This window comes from Euprymna scolopes, chromosome 6, assembly GCF_053919585.1.
Source record: "Euprymna scolopes isolate OS-2025 chromosome 6, ASM5391958v1, whole genome shotgun sequence".
Taxonomy (NCBI): Eukaryota; Metazoa; Mollusca; class Cephalopoda; order Sepiida; family Sepiolidae; genus Euprymna; species Euprymna scolopes.
In genome coordinates this window covers 16,849,727-16,866,744 of record NC_136487.1, presented here as the reverse complement: position 1 = coordinate 16,866,744, position 17,018 = coordinate 16,849,727, and the positions used below count along the sequence as shown (strand labels likewise).

The following is a 17,018-nucleotide window of genomic DNA, read 5'->3' as shown; positions in this document are numbered from 1 at the left end:
CTTAGTGGAAATGTATTTTGTTTAAACAAAATTACCTTTACTAAAGTTATGGTTTTCAGTAGTAAATAAAAAAAAAATGTGAATGAATTTATTTATTTTTTTTTTTTATGAAAATAAAGCATTGTAGATTATAACAATTAAGAAAAAAAAAATCATGTTTACAGGGACATTACGAAAAAAGCCCCTAAAGTCCGTATTAATTTTTCTTTGAGTTATATCACATTCATTAATTTCTTGAACTACCGATATTATCAGTGAATTAAGCATTGTTTATTTAATATTTTCACACAAGAAATTACAATAGCAAAAAATATTTCTACTTTTTTTTTTTTTAAATTACAGGTTTTGCATAATTTTTATATGTAAGATTTTAATATTTTCTTGCTTGCATGAATGGGAAACTTTCGGCGTAACATAATTTTTATATAATCTTGAACAATAATTAAAAAAAAAAATTAATTTAAAAATAGAAACATAGAAAAATAATTAAATTAAAAAATCGTAAAAATTAGACAAACGTTCAGGATAGGAATGTACGGATGCACATCTTGGAGAGAAAAAAGAAAATACTATTACCCCCTACCTACTTTTAATTACATGACGTCATTTTTAACCAGCCTTTTGACTGGCTGAAATTTTGGGCTTCCATATAATCCGTGTTTACAGAATTTTAGTTTGTTGCGATTTTGGAATTGGCAAAACCCCTAATTTTTTTAGGCTTACTTAGCTACTTTTTTGTACAAAGAAAGTGTTTTTTAATTTTTTATTTTTTTTTTATTCAATTCAATGTCTTAGGACTTTACTAATTGTCTTTGAAATAGACCCAGAAAACTAATTATCTTTTAAAGGATTTTTACAAGGAATTTATTTAACTTCAAAATTTAGCTGAATTGGTTAGCTTGCCATGAAAACATTTTTTTATAACTTTTTTTCTCGTGTACAAATATTTTTTTCCTTTTGGAAATTAACTTTAGTCTTTAATCTTTCAAATACAATCAAAAATTATGATAAATCAGCTTTCAAAACTATGCCCCCCCCTCATCTTTATTCGTCCATTTTTGTCTGTACCTAGAAAATACCATATAGGCTTTTGTTAAAAAAAAGTGCATCAGTTTTTTGTTTTTTTTCCTAGCCTGTTTCTTTGATATATTGACTGTTATATACGCCACCTCCTTCTCTCTCTCTCTCTCTGTCTCTCTCTGTCTCTCTCTGTCTCTCTCTGTCACACATTCTTTCTCTACAAAGCCACCATTAACCCATGCATTGAGTATTGTTGCCACATCTGGGTTTGTTTATTAACCACTATTTAATTGGACAGGGTCAAAAAAACAATTTTCCAATCTCATACATCCAAACTCTAACCCTTGCCCCATTGACGTTAACAACTCCAACTAATTGTGCAAGCAGCAAAATTCCATGCCTTCACTGTGCAGCTCCTCCAGAGAGCCTTCTACTCTAATAGTTTCTTTCTAATTCTTAAGCTTTGGAATTCCCTCCCTGTTTCTTACTTCCTTGACTGTGCTAGAAGCTTAAATGTAATAGGAACTGACATCTCGCTATTCAACTCCCTAGTTCAGTGTCCCTGGTCTCTAATTCATAGTAGATCCTCATCTTTTCTGGCTGTGTTGTCGTCTACCACACCTTGGTAACTACCTCTGCAAATATTAGTTCTGCTCTTGGTGTAACAGAGCGCATATGGGCGCAGGTGAAAACAGCAGCAGCCGAAGGATAGCTGGCTAGTGAAAATATTAGCAGTAGCAGCCGTTAAAGCACGTGCGTCACAAAAGGAGAGAAAAATACACCATGTGGTCGAGAGAAGCAAAGTGCATGTCGGAGAAGATAGATGTGTAAATATTTGGGCAAGAAAGTGCTGGCAAGCACCAGCGTAAGGAGCAAGTGTCATACTGAAGGTAAGAAAGTGCTGGCTGGAGCCACGTGAAATGGCGATGAGAAAAACTTTGGAAATCTAATGAAATGCATTGTTTTGGAAGAACAGTGAATAAATGCATTTCATTTGCACTTAAAAAAAAAAAACAACAATGCTGAGTCGGATATTCATTTCCTATTTTTGATTGCAACGGTACGTCAGTGCATGTGTGACACCATGGTGGACAATAACCTCTGTCTATTTTAGTTTTTCTGTTGAGGTTGAGTTTGTTAGTTGATCAGTTCATCTCTTCATTCTCGATCTGGTTCCAGCTGCAACTTGCGTTCAACTGTCTCATTCTTAATTATCGTCAATCACCACTAATCCAAGATTGTCCTCAACTATTCCTAACTGCCGTAAACTATTGCAAAACCCACCGTCACACCTAAAACTCCCTGTAAAATAACATGTTCTCTTGTTCTTGTTCACTGTCACTAAGTATGTTTTCACCTTAAATGCATTGGTTAAAACATCACTCATCTGCGCAAGCTTCCCTCCTCCAAGACTGATTTTGTGATGTTCACCATCTGCTATGAACATTACTTTTGAAAATCTCAAGTGGGTCATAATCACAGTATTGAACCTCGTATCGACCCCCCCCTCCTCAAAAAAAAACAAAAAAACAATTACTATTTTAAATGTAAGCATGTGCTGCGTAGCATACAAATAGCAAATGTTGCAGGTGATAGATGTTTCGTCAAACAAAGGGGGAATGTACAGAACTGAAGATGTTTCTGACTGAAACCCAACTAGCAAGAGATATTTTTGTTTGAAGTAAAATTAGGATCTCGTTCAACTGGGAGTCATGCTGAGACTGACCTATTTGAGAAAAGTGATGCCCAAGGCCATGTGGATGTTATCTTGAGTGGTTAACATCTGGGTGGTCGAATGGTGACTACTAAGGCAGGCCAGAATCAATCGGGGGAAAAAGATTTAAAGAGATTGGAAGTGGGGGCGAGAGTTGAACTTTGAGGCGGTCAGTTGTTTTTTGCTGATCCTTTAGAACGGTCAGTTGTGTGAGGTTGAACTGATGTTTTTTTTTGGGGGGGGGGCAATATTCCTTTCCAGGCAGGTGCAGTACTTGGGGGATTTTGGCTGGAGAACGATAAATTTTTTTTTTTCATGCAGAACTTATTTTGCAATCTGCTATTCAACTAAAAGCAGATATCACTTGTAGTCTCCAAATAAACAATTGTTTTTTGTTTGGAGGATGACGATGGCTTGTATTGAATGCACAGGTGCATGTTCCTGCAAAGAAGTCAGCATATATATATATATATATATATATATATATAAATAAAAATTATTTTATTTTATTTTATTTATTTTTTTGCTTTACTGTGATTTTAGCATTCATGGCGACCACCTGAGTAGCTTCCAGCTTAATTGGCCATTATATCTTAATGTGCTTCAGTTTGTGTTTATCCATTACACCTCTGCATTGTATTGTCTCTATTAATTTAAATTTCTTTTATGGAAAAAAGTACTTCAACAAAATCTTTTGAGACCGAGTTAACTCTTGTAAAGAGGATTATTTATTTCCTCTGAAATTGTGAAGTGACTCTCCCTCCACTTTGTGTTTTAAAAAAAAAAATTAATTTTATTGTCGGAAAATTAATTATACATTAATACCTTTTTTAACTTGCACGTGTCAGTTCCCAGATTATAAATTATTCGATTGAGGGATCCTATTTATTAAAAAAGAGGATAGGTGATAACATGCTACGAACATTAAATTAGTACTAAATACACTAATTAATGTTTGTAGTATGTTATTACCTTCTATCGTCCTTTTTAATAAATATGATCACTGAAGACACAATCTAAAAAAACAAAGAAAAAATCGCTTTTGAGTATGTGAAACTAAAATATATCTTTATCTTCTAGCTAGGATCCAAAGGTTGTATCTGTTCTGTTTAAAGATGGTATAATGATATCATGGGGTTTCTGTTCATGTCAGGCGTCCATACAATGGAAATATATCACAGACTCCTATAAGGATATTGGAGATAAACTGTAACAACCAGATATATTCTGACACTACATTAACCAGATTACTTAGATAAATACTTTTACAGTTTTAACAAAAGGGCTACAATAATATCGTGGGATCTCCATTCGCGCTGAACGTCCACAGAATGCCCAGCAGCATTATATTACAATAAAAGATGTTGCTGTGGAATTTTCACAGGTCCCACTAGTTTACTATAATTTATTTTAATTCAGTAACAAACATTTTAAGTAATTGAATTCTGTGACATGTCGGTCAATATACAAAATCAATTAAAAAATTAGAATAGTTTTTTTTTTTTTCCAATTTAATTTCAATCTGATTTTAGTAATAGGTAACTGCTTATTAAGGCCTGAAGGTCACTCAAGGATAAGGGTTAATAAATATCAAGAGGTTGGTGAAACAACACCATAATGTTTGGTAGTAAGACATTGTGCAGAATTTGATTATTTAAGAGGACAGCTCAGAACTTGTTTATATTGGACTTGAAAACGACCATGTTGTCCGCTGGAAAGCTAACTGATGATATAGAGTTTGACAAGCAAACAGTTCGAGGAAAAAAAAAAAGCTTTGTTCATGTAATTTGTATTTAGCTTTAGAAACTGAAAGTGAAGGGAAGTTGTTCACTGGTTGTAGCTAGAGGAGTGTTTATGAATGTTTTGCAGGGGGATCATAAATTGGAGCTCAGTCGAACCCTCTCTGGTTCATAGAATTTGCGTTGTTTTGAAGATTGTGTGCACGTAGGCAGTTTCAACTTATGATTGAAAAAAAAAATATATATATATAGAGATTTTTTGCATTTTTACTTAATATTTCATTAAAAAAATTTTTGTTTAAATTTTGTTGCATTAAGCACTCTGCACGATCATTGTGTAGATAAAAATTTCAATTCATCCTTTCTCTGTAGAAGTTTCCCAGATGATGGAACATTTTCTACTCTCATAACTTCTCTCCTTGAATTGCTTTCTTTTGAAATTCACTTCCTGCATTCTAATTCCCCTACTGCACCAAGATGCAGAAAGTTAACTGTAATGTGGACAAACATTTTACTGCACGACTCCTCACTTGGATTGCCCCTTTTTAACCTGGCCTTAAAGCACAATAGTCCGTTATGTCTCTGTGGCAATATACCTTGTTTGGGTCGAATGAAAATTAAAAAATGTATGCAGGGCACGATAATTCGTCTGATAACAAATTGATTTTGTATCTCTAGAAAATTTTGAGAAAAATTTTTTTTTTTTATTTTCAAACAAAAACACAAGTCCTTAACTGACTGAACACGTAATACTGTTTCGTATTTTCTCTTGGCTTCCTGACGTAATGGAGTCACCGGGTGTCGTTCTCTCTTCGCTGCAATGTTTTAAATATTCTTCCGTCAACTGTAACAAATATTGAAAGGAAAAAAAAATGGAAAAATTAATTATGAAAAAAAAAAAAAAAAAAAAGTTGGATTGCAGAAGAAAATTTGATTGTTTGAGATTGTCGGACTGACTTCCTCATCTTGGTTGTTATAGTCACGTTTCGGCCATTTTTGCCCTCCGGCCTTTATCAGGTGGTTTGTATCAAACTGGGGAACCGTTTGTTAGGAGTCTTGAACCCAACCCTTTATTATTATTACGGGGGTACCATGTTCGGACTCCAGCTAGGCTCTGGGACATAGTTGCTGATTCTCTGTTTTGAATGTTACTTTTCACTGCCTTCGTTCAGGATTGAACTCAGCACCTTTGGGTAACTGTAAACTTTGATACAACGTCTAGGACCACTCGGCCATATGTGAGAAAACTTAAAGAAACAGCTCACATGCTCGGGCATAACAACCTACTGAGCAAACCAAGCATAGAGCTGAATGCAATTTGAACACCTCTGATAGAGAGAGAAAACCTTGAATAACAACATAGGTTTAACATTAACAAAAACCAACTAAGAATTGTCCTAGTGACATATGGCCAAGTGGTATCAAAGCCTACAGTTACCCAAAGGTGCTGAGTTCAATCCTGAACGAAGGCAGTGAAAAGTAACATTCAAAACAGAATCAGCAACTATGAACACGGTACCCCCGTAATAATAGCAAACGGTTCCTCAGTTTGATACAAAACACTTGATGAAGGCCGGAGGCCGAAACGGCCGAAACGTTGTGACTATAACAACCAAGATGAGGAAGTCAGTCCGACAATCTCAATCAATGAAAACAACCTCATCACAAAAATACAGACAATTACTAAAATTTGATTGTGTTGTATTTTTGTGATCTGCTGATCATTTTTGTGGTCGAGCTACGATAGAATTGGGTATTAATTTTTTTTTATATAGAAAGTCAAAACGATATATATTTTTTCTTTAAATAGATAAAACACATGTTTATGTCTGAGCTGACATTCTTAAGTGTCAGGCTTTCAACATCTTCTCCAGTCGGTTCTACCAGTCAGTATTTATGACTTACCAACCAATCATATTCTTGTGATGCACTCGTATTCATTACATCAATTAATGTGGGTTTTGGTAGATTCAAACCAGGCCATCATCTATACCACACTACAGATACATTCGTTCTAACTCATCATAAGTAGTGTTGGGATGATTAATCTGAATTGAAATGAATAATTAAAAAAAAAATCAGAACTTTTGGGGTATCAAAATTAGAAAAATTTGTATTGATTTTCCGATGCCAAATCCAATTCTTTTTGTGGTTTCTATTTTTTGTTTAAAATTTCATTTTCCATCATTCATATTAACGATAAAATGATAAATATATTTTTTTTTAAAGCAATCAATAGCACTAACATCTTAAGATCACCTCCAAGAAGTGTATTTTTACATTTCTAAAAATATATATTACATGTTTTTTTTTTTTTTTTTTTTTTTTTTTTTTTTTTTTTTTTTTTTTTTTTTTTTTTTGTGCCGTAATCCCCCCCCCCCCCCTAAAAAAAAAAACCCACTTTATATTTAGAATTTTAAAAAGAATCTGAATTGGTAATTTTATCAGAATTGGGGAAAAATATTGGAATCATCCCATCACTAATTGTAAGTTCCTTGAAGCATTGTGGCATGTTCTTGTTTGGTGTTTGATTGTTACAACTATAAACATGGCCAAAGAAACATCAGCATTTTTGGCACATCAACACTTCAGTGGCCATTTAATGCTCATACAGAATACAGCTTGTAAACAATCAAGTAAACATGCATGGCGTATTGCTGTCACATCTGGGCTGGTGCATCAACCACCAGTCTCTCCATCTTACACAAGATACCAAAAAACGTCTCAAGTCTAATAGCTCCTGTACTGTCGACCAAGCTCCAACCTCTGTCCCATCACTGCGATGGTGCATCCCTGTGTCTGCTTTACAAGTACTTTAATGGAATGTGCTCTGATGAACTTGTAGCATGTGTGCCCCCCTTCATGTATATTCTCTAACTAACCTGACAAGCAGCAAAATTTCACTCCTTCACTGTTGGGGTCCTTAGATTATGGAAAGCCTTCTGCACTAATAGTTTCTTCTATTGCTTCTTAGATAAGAGAAAAATCCAAGTTGTCCTCGGCGGTCGTGCGTCTAAACAATGATATAAATGTGGGAGTACCTCAGGGGTCTATCCTTGGACCTCTAATATTCATAAATGACCTCCCTGACAAAATTGTGAAATGAGTATATATGCTGATGCCCATGAATGGAGTATTGTTGTCATATTTGGACTCGTGTATCTGCTACTAGTCTCTCGCTCCTAGACAAGGTTCAAAAGAGTCGCCAACCTGATAGGTCTTGAGCTGTCATCTAAGCTTCAGCCTCTGTCCCATTGACAAAATGTTGCATCCCTCTGCCTGTTCTACAAGTATTTTAATGGTGAATACTCTGATGAACTGCAAGCACTTGTAACCCCTCGACGTAAATATCCTCAACAAACCTGACAAGCAGCTAAATCCCACCCCTTTCACAGTAGAGATCCCTAGATGTAAGAGAGCTGTCTACTCCAGGTGTTTCTTCCCCAGAACTGCTAGACTTTGGAATTCCTTTCTGGGTCTCTGCTTCCCCAACTGTACTGACATGCAGAAGTTCAAGTGTAACGTGAACCAACATCTTGCTGCTCAACTCCCTAGTTAATACCCTCGTAGCTTATGTTCCTGATAGTAGCCCCTACATCAACGTGGCAATGTGCCTTGTGTAGGGTGAAAATTAAAAAAAAAATTAACATGAACATCTTGTTGCTTAACTCCTTTTTATTTTATTATGAGAAGAAGAAATATTGAGCTTTACTTTTCTTTACAAATCGACAAAAATATTTTCAAGGTAAAAATCTTGTAGAAAAAAAAAAAAAAATCTTACGCTCATCTTCTGTTTGAGGTTGTTTGCGCAATGTTGATTAACCACTTTGGAATAATCGATCATTCCGCCTGATTCTTTTGCTTCAGCAGCCAAAAACTTCTCTTCCTCACCAAATATATATAAACTGATTGTCTCCTCTTGATCATCGACAGACGACTCGGAACCACCACCCTGGCGGGAATAATCAAAGAAAGTTTACATTGAACGAACACGAACACACACACACACACACACACACACACACACACACACACACACACACACACACACACACACACACACTGTAATGAAATACAGATAGCAGCCATAAAGGGAACAGAATCTATTCTTAAAAGAGCCCTCCTCGGATATAAATTTAAATCATAACAGAATCAAGTGTTAGCTCCAGGATCTCTTAAAACTTACGGAAGTAAAATAAAAAAAATTAAAAAAAAAAAGATTTTAAATGTTACCTTTTTCGATTAAAGTTAAAAAAGCGATTAGATTTGGGACCAATTCTATTGTCACGAGAATACACTTGTAGAAATAATGTAGATTCTTTTTAGAAGGAATACATAAATATCACACATATTATTTTTTTTTTTTTTACTTAAATAAAAATGGTTTTAAGGGAGGTAATTCAAATAAAAATTTAAATCGTTGAATAACTTCGGAGTTATCTCCCATATGATGTATTCATTTTTCAAAACTAGTTTCTGAAAATAAATAGCAAAAGTGCACTATTAATTTCTTTGGAAACAACAGTTTGAGATTCTTAATGAATATTTTGATACTAATGAATATTGAAAATTTGAAAGTGATAAAATCCAAGATAATATATTCGCAAATTTAGAATTTCTAAAATGTTTATTAGGAAATCAAGTTACCAGGGCATTTTTTTCAAGGGAGAGAACTCCAGAGTTCCATAATAATGAAATGTTTATACTTCTATTAGTTATCTCCCCTAAAAAATGAAAATCTTTTCTTTTTTTTTTTTTTTTTTTTTTTTTTTTGTTAATTAGCTACTATTCCGATTTTGATTCTAGAACACGTCCAAAATGTAAGGTTTAAGCTTAAGGGGTCTTAAAAAGAAACTGTGATTGAAGGAATTTTGAGTGCTTGTTAAAATAGTCGACAGATCAATTTTTTTTTTTTTATGTCGTTTTAAGCAAAGACAATGTTATTACGTAATTTTGTTGTTATAAAAAACAGGTTGACCGTACAACAAAATTAGATACAAACGAAGGAAGGGAACGGCAAAGAAAAAGAATGACAAAACGCACAATGTTTAGTTTAAGAGGACAGTAGTAACCGTCCTTGTTTAGTGACACCTAAAAGGAATGATTGTCAAAAAAAAAAGGGGGGGTGAAAAAAGAAAGGATGATTATCAGGAGCTGAACGTCAGTGGGATCTGGCAGGATAAGTTTCAGCGGGCTGCTTAGAAGGACGTTGGTGGTATCTGACAGGGAAACCTTCAGTGGGCTGCTAAGGTGGTATCTAGCAAGGAGAGCTTCAGCAGGTTGCTGAGGTGGACGTTAGTGGTATCTGGCAGGCGGACCGGATTTTGGCAGGTATGTGAGGTAGATAGCCTGACGCCAGCCGGTGCTGAAAGGCTGCAGGAGCAAGAGGCACCACTGGTTGGAAGGCTGCAGAAGCAGGAAGGACCACGGACTGGAAGTGTGCAGGAACACAGCAGGCAGGCAGTGAAGGAGAAAAAAAAAAAGGAAAGTAAAACTTTCGGAAGGTTAGCCCTAAAAGAAAAAACCCTTTGAGTTTGTGGAAAAGGCTTTCGATTTCCTTCTGCTGCTGCTGCTGAAAGTCCTAGTATCCTCCTGCTCCCTCTGCTGAATTGAAATTTTTGCGACAGACGTGCTGTATTCATGCGATGAGGTTGTTACATCATTCGCCGCTCTCAATAAAGAAACAAACGAGTAACATTAATTCCTTGGTAAATCACTCACAACAAATCAAGCCTCCAAAGGGAATTCATTCTGTTTACTTTTGATTTGTTTTGTAAACAAAGTCTCTTCAATTTTGTTTAGCGTAGAAAAGATTGAATTTAAGTTTTTTCTTATTCGATCAGAACGAGAAAGAGTTGTTACTATTTTTAGCATCCAGCGGAAATGACGTCATAGGCTGCTAAACGGTGTATGTGTGATTGTTTACAGTGGAACTAATGACGGGCACAGCAGAATAGCAACCATTATGAAGCGTACCGCGACACAATTCTCCACTATCCAACCATCATGAGGTTGTTTGCTCTGCAACTGAGAAGGCTAACATGCTTGCCAGTCGGTTTGCCTCTAACTCCACATTGGACCCTGCTAACCATCCCCTCCCTGACTTTCCTTTGCAGACAGACACCACACTAGACGATCTGAAAATCACCCCTTCTCAAATGCATGCTATCATAAAAAACCTTGACACTTCAAAAGCATGTGGACCTGATCTCATCCCGGCTGTGCTATTAAAAAAGTGCTCTGCTGAAGTAGCTCCAGTTCTCTCCAAACTTGACAACAAATGCCTTAATGAATCTTGCTTTCCTGACTGCTGGAAAACTGCTTCTGTAGTACCAGTTTTCAAGAATTCTGGCGAAAGAACTAACCCAGCAAATTACCGCCCCATTAGCCTCCTCCCACTTTTTGCCAAAATATTTGGGTCCATAATTAACCAAGCTCTAGTCCATAACCTTACAGATGCTAAACTTCTGACTGACCAACAATATGGATTTAGGCAAACCCGTTCCACGGCAGACATCCTAACTGTAATTTCTGAGCATATATACTATTCATTTGACAAATCAGAGGAGTGTAGAGCGGTAGCTCTAGATATATCTAAGGTTTTTGACAGGGTATGGCATGAAGGTCTTCTCAGGAAAATCAGATCATATGGTATCACTGGAAGAATACTTAACATAATTAAATTCTTCTTAGATAAGAGAAAAATCCAGGTTGTCCTCGATGGTTGTACATCTAAACAATATGATATAAATGCAGGAGTGCCTCAGAGGTCTATCCTTGGACCTCTATTATTCCTAACATTCATAAATGACCTCCCTGACAAAATTGTCTGTGAGATGGGTACATATGCTGATGACACCACGGTCTATAACAAACACAACAGGAAGACGAATGAACACATATCTAAAGAAATGGCAGAAACACTAGAGGATGACCTCCGATCTGTAGTGGAATGGGGACATAAATGGATGGTCACATTCAATGCTGCCAAGACTAAACTTGTTTCCTTCAATAACTACAAGAAACCTTCTCTACCAGCAATAGCAATGGCCAAAGACTCATTATCTGAAAGTACATCTTTTAAACCCCAACTGTACTGACATGCAGAAGTTCAAATGTAACATGAACCGACATCTTGCTGCCCAAATTCCTTCATAGTACCCCTGTAGCTTATGTCCCTGATAGTAGCCCCCTACATCAAAGTGGCAATGTTTCTTGTTTGTTGTTGAAAATTTAATTAAAAAAAAAAACATTTTCATGCCGAAAATAGTGATATATCTACAAATTACGAAGATTCATTGAGTTGCTATTGTGTTTTTAGTAAATGTCTATTGCTATAGGCTGCAAATGTTTTTAGTAAATGTCTATTGCTATAGGCTACAAATGTCTAAATTTTACGTTCGAGTTATGTTCCCTATGTGTTAAGTCTTATTGTCTACTTTATGAAATCTAAGAAAAATGCAATTTTAGTCTTCCGTAAAAATTACTTTTACCCACGAATAACTTTCTACTCAATGAATTTTCATAATTTTTAGACATATTACTATTTTTGATATGACAATTACGTACGTAATATTGTTTTTGCTTAAAACAACATATTTTTTTATTTTTATTTTTTTAAATCAATCTGTTGACTGTATCTTAGCAAGCACCGAATTTTGTTTTACTAGTGTCTTATAACTATTGATCAAATTCAACTCTGAAATATATTCTGTCCATTAAAAACTCTTGAAAATACCTCAAAGAAACTAACATTTGGGGATATTTATTATTTGATGTTTAATATATATTGTTTACAATTCCCAACAATTTGAAGGTATCTGAATTTCCACAAACGGTTTCCACCATATCTTTATCATAAAATTAAACTAAATATAGCTGACATTATTCACTCTTATGCCTAATTTATAATTATTAATTATTAGTTAGTTAGTTTAGGAGTGAATCCTATATATAAAACTGTAGGGGAATCTGAGCAAAGGGACACACACACAGACAGTGAGTCTTGGCCTGGAGAAGGGAAGCCACGTTAATTCCCCCCCCCCTCCCTGTAGGAATAGTTTTCACGAGAGACAGTAGAACTCTAACCATTTCTAAAATGAGTACCAAGTTATTGTTGTTCTATATTGTAATGTTACATTATCCTTTACAATTTTCAATTCGTAATAAATGTGTATTTATGTACTTGTGAACTATTTGCATTCATTAAGTATTTGTGTTTAAGTATTTTTAGTTTCAGTGATTCAATCAACTATGAGACCACTTATACTTACAACAAAACTATATAAACATATACATGTACCATATATCCATGAAATCAGTTAATGACTTTTTTTTTTTTTTTTTTTTTTTTAACTCAACATAAAAGAATTTTGTACAATACATACAGAAAAATCTAGTGCAAAAATTGTCCGTCAATGTTAAAGTTTACCTTACTGGATTTGCGGACATTAGTGCGCAATTTGGTTCCTGTGCTTTTAGCAACTGCTGAAATGGCTCTCCAGAAAGGTTCGTATTGCTGCTCATCTTCTGGCCTTTGTGACCATTCCACACAGAGTTGCTTGGAAGAGTAAAATGGTAAACAGTTTTAAGGAAACAGAAAGTTCTATAAATATAAGAAATTCAATAGGTTATTTTGTTTTTGTTCTTTATCTAGTATTAAGGTTCCTAAAGGTTCCACAGAGAATCTGAAATCGAAACTTCAAATGAATAATATATATAAATTTTCTTTATCATTTTGTTCTAGGTGGAGATGGGGCACCCTACTGGATGGCAGACATTCACCTGCTATCTCATACATTCCAACAGAGATTGTTTTAAGATTGTAACCTTCCCTTTAAGTGCAATTGTTTGAATCTCCCTTGCATTTTGTTCACAAGGTATATTTGCCAGGTAATTTTTGAAATTTTTTTTCATAATTCCTATAATTACTGGAATAATATATGTATAAGGAAAAAGAAAAACCTTAAGACCAACACAATAAAAGTTAGTCGATATGTTTATCTTAAATCTGAATTATTTGGATTCTTCACATTATTGTTCTTATTTTGAGTGTTATTTTTACATTTCGGTCGATCTAACCTCTGACCTTCTTCATAGAATTTTGAATGGAATTGCATGAGCCTGTGGCATAATGAATAAATGGTAAAATTCGGTTGTAAAGTTACACTCTTTTGGATGTTGAGGGTTCAATCATCAATGTGGACAACATTCAAAAATACAATTGCGAATTGCTTAAGGATGACAAAACGAGAGCAATCTACCCTCGTGGATTAAATAAAGTGTTCCATTTAGACTTTTGTACAGATTCCCGAGTTCAACAGAAAGATTCCTGAGTTTGTCAGATTCTCAGAGTTTGACAAGATGCACTGTTGCATTGTTGAATGCATATATAATTTATATAATATATACATCTGACAATTCTTGTCACTATTCTCAAGATTAACGCAGAGACGAGTTTCTAAGTATAAGTTTTATTTACAATTAAGATTCTAGGTCATCAATAAAAAAAAGAGATGGGTTAGTGTGTGGCTCGCTGACAGAAATGTCAATCATGTCAGTTTGCTCTCTTCTGTTTTTTCTGTTGTTTATTTTTCTCAAAATCGACATTCCTGGAATTGTAAACATCAAGATATTACACTCTTCTTTTCTATTCTACATTGCGCATTTTATAATTTCTGACCTTGGAATGTAAACAGTTCTTTGTTTACATTTAATTACACTTTCTGTCATTTTTGTGGGACACAAAAATGTAGATCAACTTCATCTAAATGTGCGTGTGTGTGCGCATACATTTCTACTTTCAAATGTACGTTGCCACACCTCTATATCTAACAACACCTGAATAAGGTTTGAGGTGACATTGAAACGTTGTGCAAATAACATAAGGTGAGAACAGTTCAAAGAATACAAATAATCCAAATAATCAATCCTCAACTAAAAAAAAATCAGAAACGTAATTGCCTGTAAATGATAGGAAAATAAGATGCTACAATTTGAGTGTACGCATGTAAAAACTTTGTGAAAAAAATAATACAAATTATAAAATGAATGTGGAGTGCAACGCATTTTCTTTTTGGTTGCTTGTCATTTTATTTATTTATTTATATGAACACTGATGGCCTTACTAAGAAAAGATAAATATATCAAATATTGCGAAAATTCTAAATATCTTTGTGGTAGGCCGAAACAATTGTATGCTCTGAAAGAAAAGTTTTAAAATGATTTTTTAATAAATTTGTAAGAGTTTATTTCACTGCATTTAAAATGGTTTCTATAATATGAAATATTTATATTTCTAGTCTGACACTATTAAACTATTTAAAAAATTGTTTTATATATATATACATATATATATATATTAGTAGGGAGATCCGACGTTGTCGAGGATTGAATGAAGATATACAAATGCTACACAATTCCAATATATTTATTGTTATTGAAATCAACTTTTTTCCACTTAAACCGATTGATTACCTACTCTAGCTAGGAACCCACCATGGTGCACTGGAAAGAACCTTCATATGCCTTCTCACAGTGACTTAGTTCACAATACATTGTGGTCTATATTGCACTGTAGAGAATTTACTGTTGATTTTATTAAATCTATATATATAAAAATGTAAATGTTGGTTCGTTCGGAATTAATTGTCTAAAAAACCACTGGACGGATGGCTTCCACGTTTTGGTATAATATGTTTACTATATCCATGTGTGTTTTTATATATTTCTTTTTAATTATAACATTACACTTAATTTTTCTATGATAAATAGGTATTTTTCTTTGTACCAAGAGGCCATTTTTTTTATTTAGGGACAATTATTTATTACCGCTTCCTGTCACGTGACCAGTGTTACAATTTAGCGGTTTTCCTGCTAGATCAGGAGATTTCGTTTGCAATCTAGCAGGGAATTTTAGAAAATCTGGAGATATTTGGCACCCACACACCCGCATTAGATTATTAAAAAATAAAGAAAACCCGAAAAGCGATTGAAAATACTTTAAAACATAAAATAAACTCATTCATGTAAGTAAAAAAAAGTAGCATTTATTGCCTTTGGTAACAATTATTTATTGATTATTTGTTTTGTTTTTCACCTTTTTTTCGACTAACCATTCTTAAATCTCACTATAAAATCGATTTTTCCAAGTACATTTTAGGTGGGGGTGGGGGCATTCCAACCTCCGAAGGGGTTTGTATTACTGTACACATAGATTCGAAAAAGTTGTCAAAAAACAAATATATAACAAATAAATGTTATCAAAGGCAAGGTAAGTTACTTTTCTGCCAAACTGGATATATTTTTCGTGTTTTTATTCAGTGTAACATGTTTATTCAGCTCGAAAAACATACAGTGTTTACCGATGTATTTGAAAATTCAAGATGGCGTCTCACACCCTCTTTAACACCGTAAGTTTGGAAAAAGGTGCTATAAATAAAAAAAACTATACAAAATACTATTAAAAACCCGCCGGATATATGTCAACCTATGTCACAGTAACATGTATTGAGCGAGTTTTTAACAGTATTTTATCCGTTTTTTTTTATTTATAACATCTTTTCCCAAACTTACCGTGTTAAAGAGAGAATCAGACTCCATCTCGAATGTTCCAATACATCGGTAAACACTGTATGGTTTTCGAGCTGAATAAACATGTTACATTGAATAAAAACACGAAAAATATATCCAGTTAGGTAGAAAAGTAACTTATCTTGCCTTTGATAACATTTATTTGTTATATATTTGTTTTTTGACAACTTTTTCGAATCTATGTGTACAGTAATAAAACCCCAACATTGCATCACTAAAAAAACACCACAGGCTTAATGTAAACAGAATGTGTTTACAATATCGGTAAATTTTCAATGGGTTTAAATTACATGATTATTGATAATGTAACCATGTGATTGAACTTTAATTTAAATTAACCACACGTGTGCCAACGCTCAAAGTGTATACACATTTTGACTCCTCCCTTTACTTAAAAATTCACCAAAAATCAGAAAATTAACGAATTTTAATGAAAATTGCAGTATTTTTCAAATAATGATCGCAGAATATAATGAACTAATTATTTTTACTTAACTCTTAGTGAAAATGTTTTATTTTGTTTAAACAAAAAATACCTTTACTAAAGTTATGGTTTTCAGTAGTAAATAAAAAACGCAAGAATTTATTTTTGCTTTTTTTAAAGCATCGTAATTTGTAACAATAAAAAATAATTTTTACAGTAACATTACGAAAAAAGCCCCTAAAATCCGTATTAATGTATTCGATATAACTCGAAGAAAAATGAATTCTAGCATAATATTCAGGAAATTAAAGATTTAATTAGATTCCTATTTCAGTCACCTAAATTATTTAGGGTGAAATGAGCTTATGAATTTATAGCCAAACCTAAATATTTTTTTTTGGTAAATATCCAGATACGCTACTACAGAACACCGACCACTCTAATTTGTTTGCGCGCCCCAATATCACATCCGCCCCCCCCCCCGCTCGCGCCCCCAATGTACAAAGTAAAATCTTCGGAAAATGTTAAA

At 34.0% G+C, this 17,018-nt stretch overlaps 1 protein-coding gene across 1 annotated transcript in view; it reads right to left on the bottom strand.

The window, feature by feature from the left end:
* Nucleotides 1-5,159: 5,159 nt before the first annotated feature.
* Nucleotides 5,160-17,018, bottom strand: part of LOC145277457 (kinesin-like protein KIF28) — a 118,531-nt gene continuing 106,672 nt past the window's right edge. The window contains exons 22-24 of the mRNA XM_080128820.1: nt 12,905-13,033; nt 8,255-8,425; nt 5,160-5,317 (exon numbers count right to left, since the gene is read on the bottom strand). Coding sequence (XP_079984946.1) covers nt 5,204-5,317; nt 8,255-8,425; nt 12,905-13,033 — 414 coding nt within the window. The 3' untranslated portion in view covers nt 5,160-5,203. The remainder of the gene's footprint in view (nt 5,318-8,254; nt 8,426-12,904; nt 13,034-17,018) is intronic.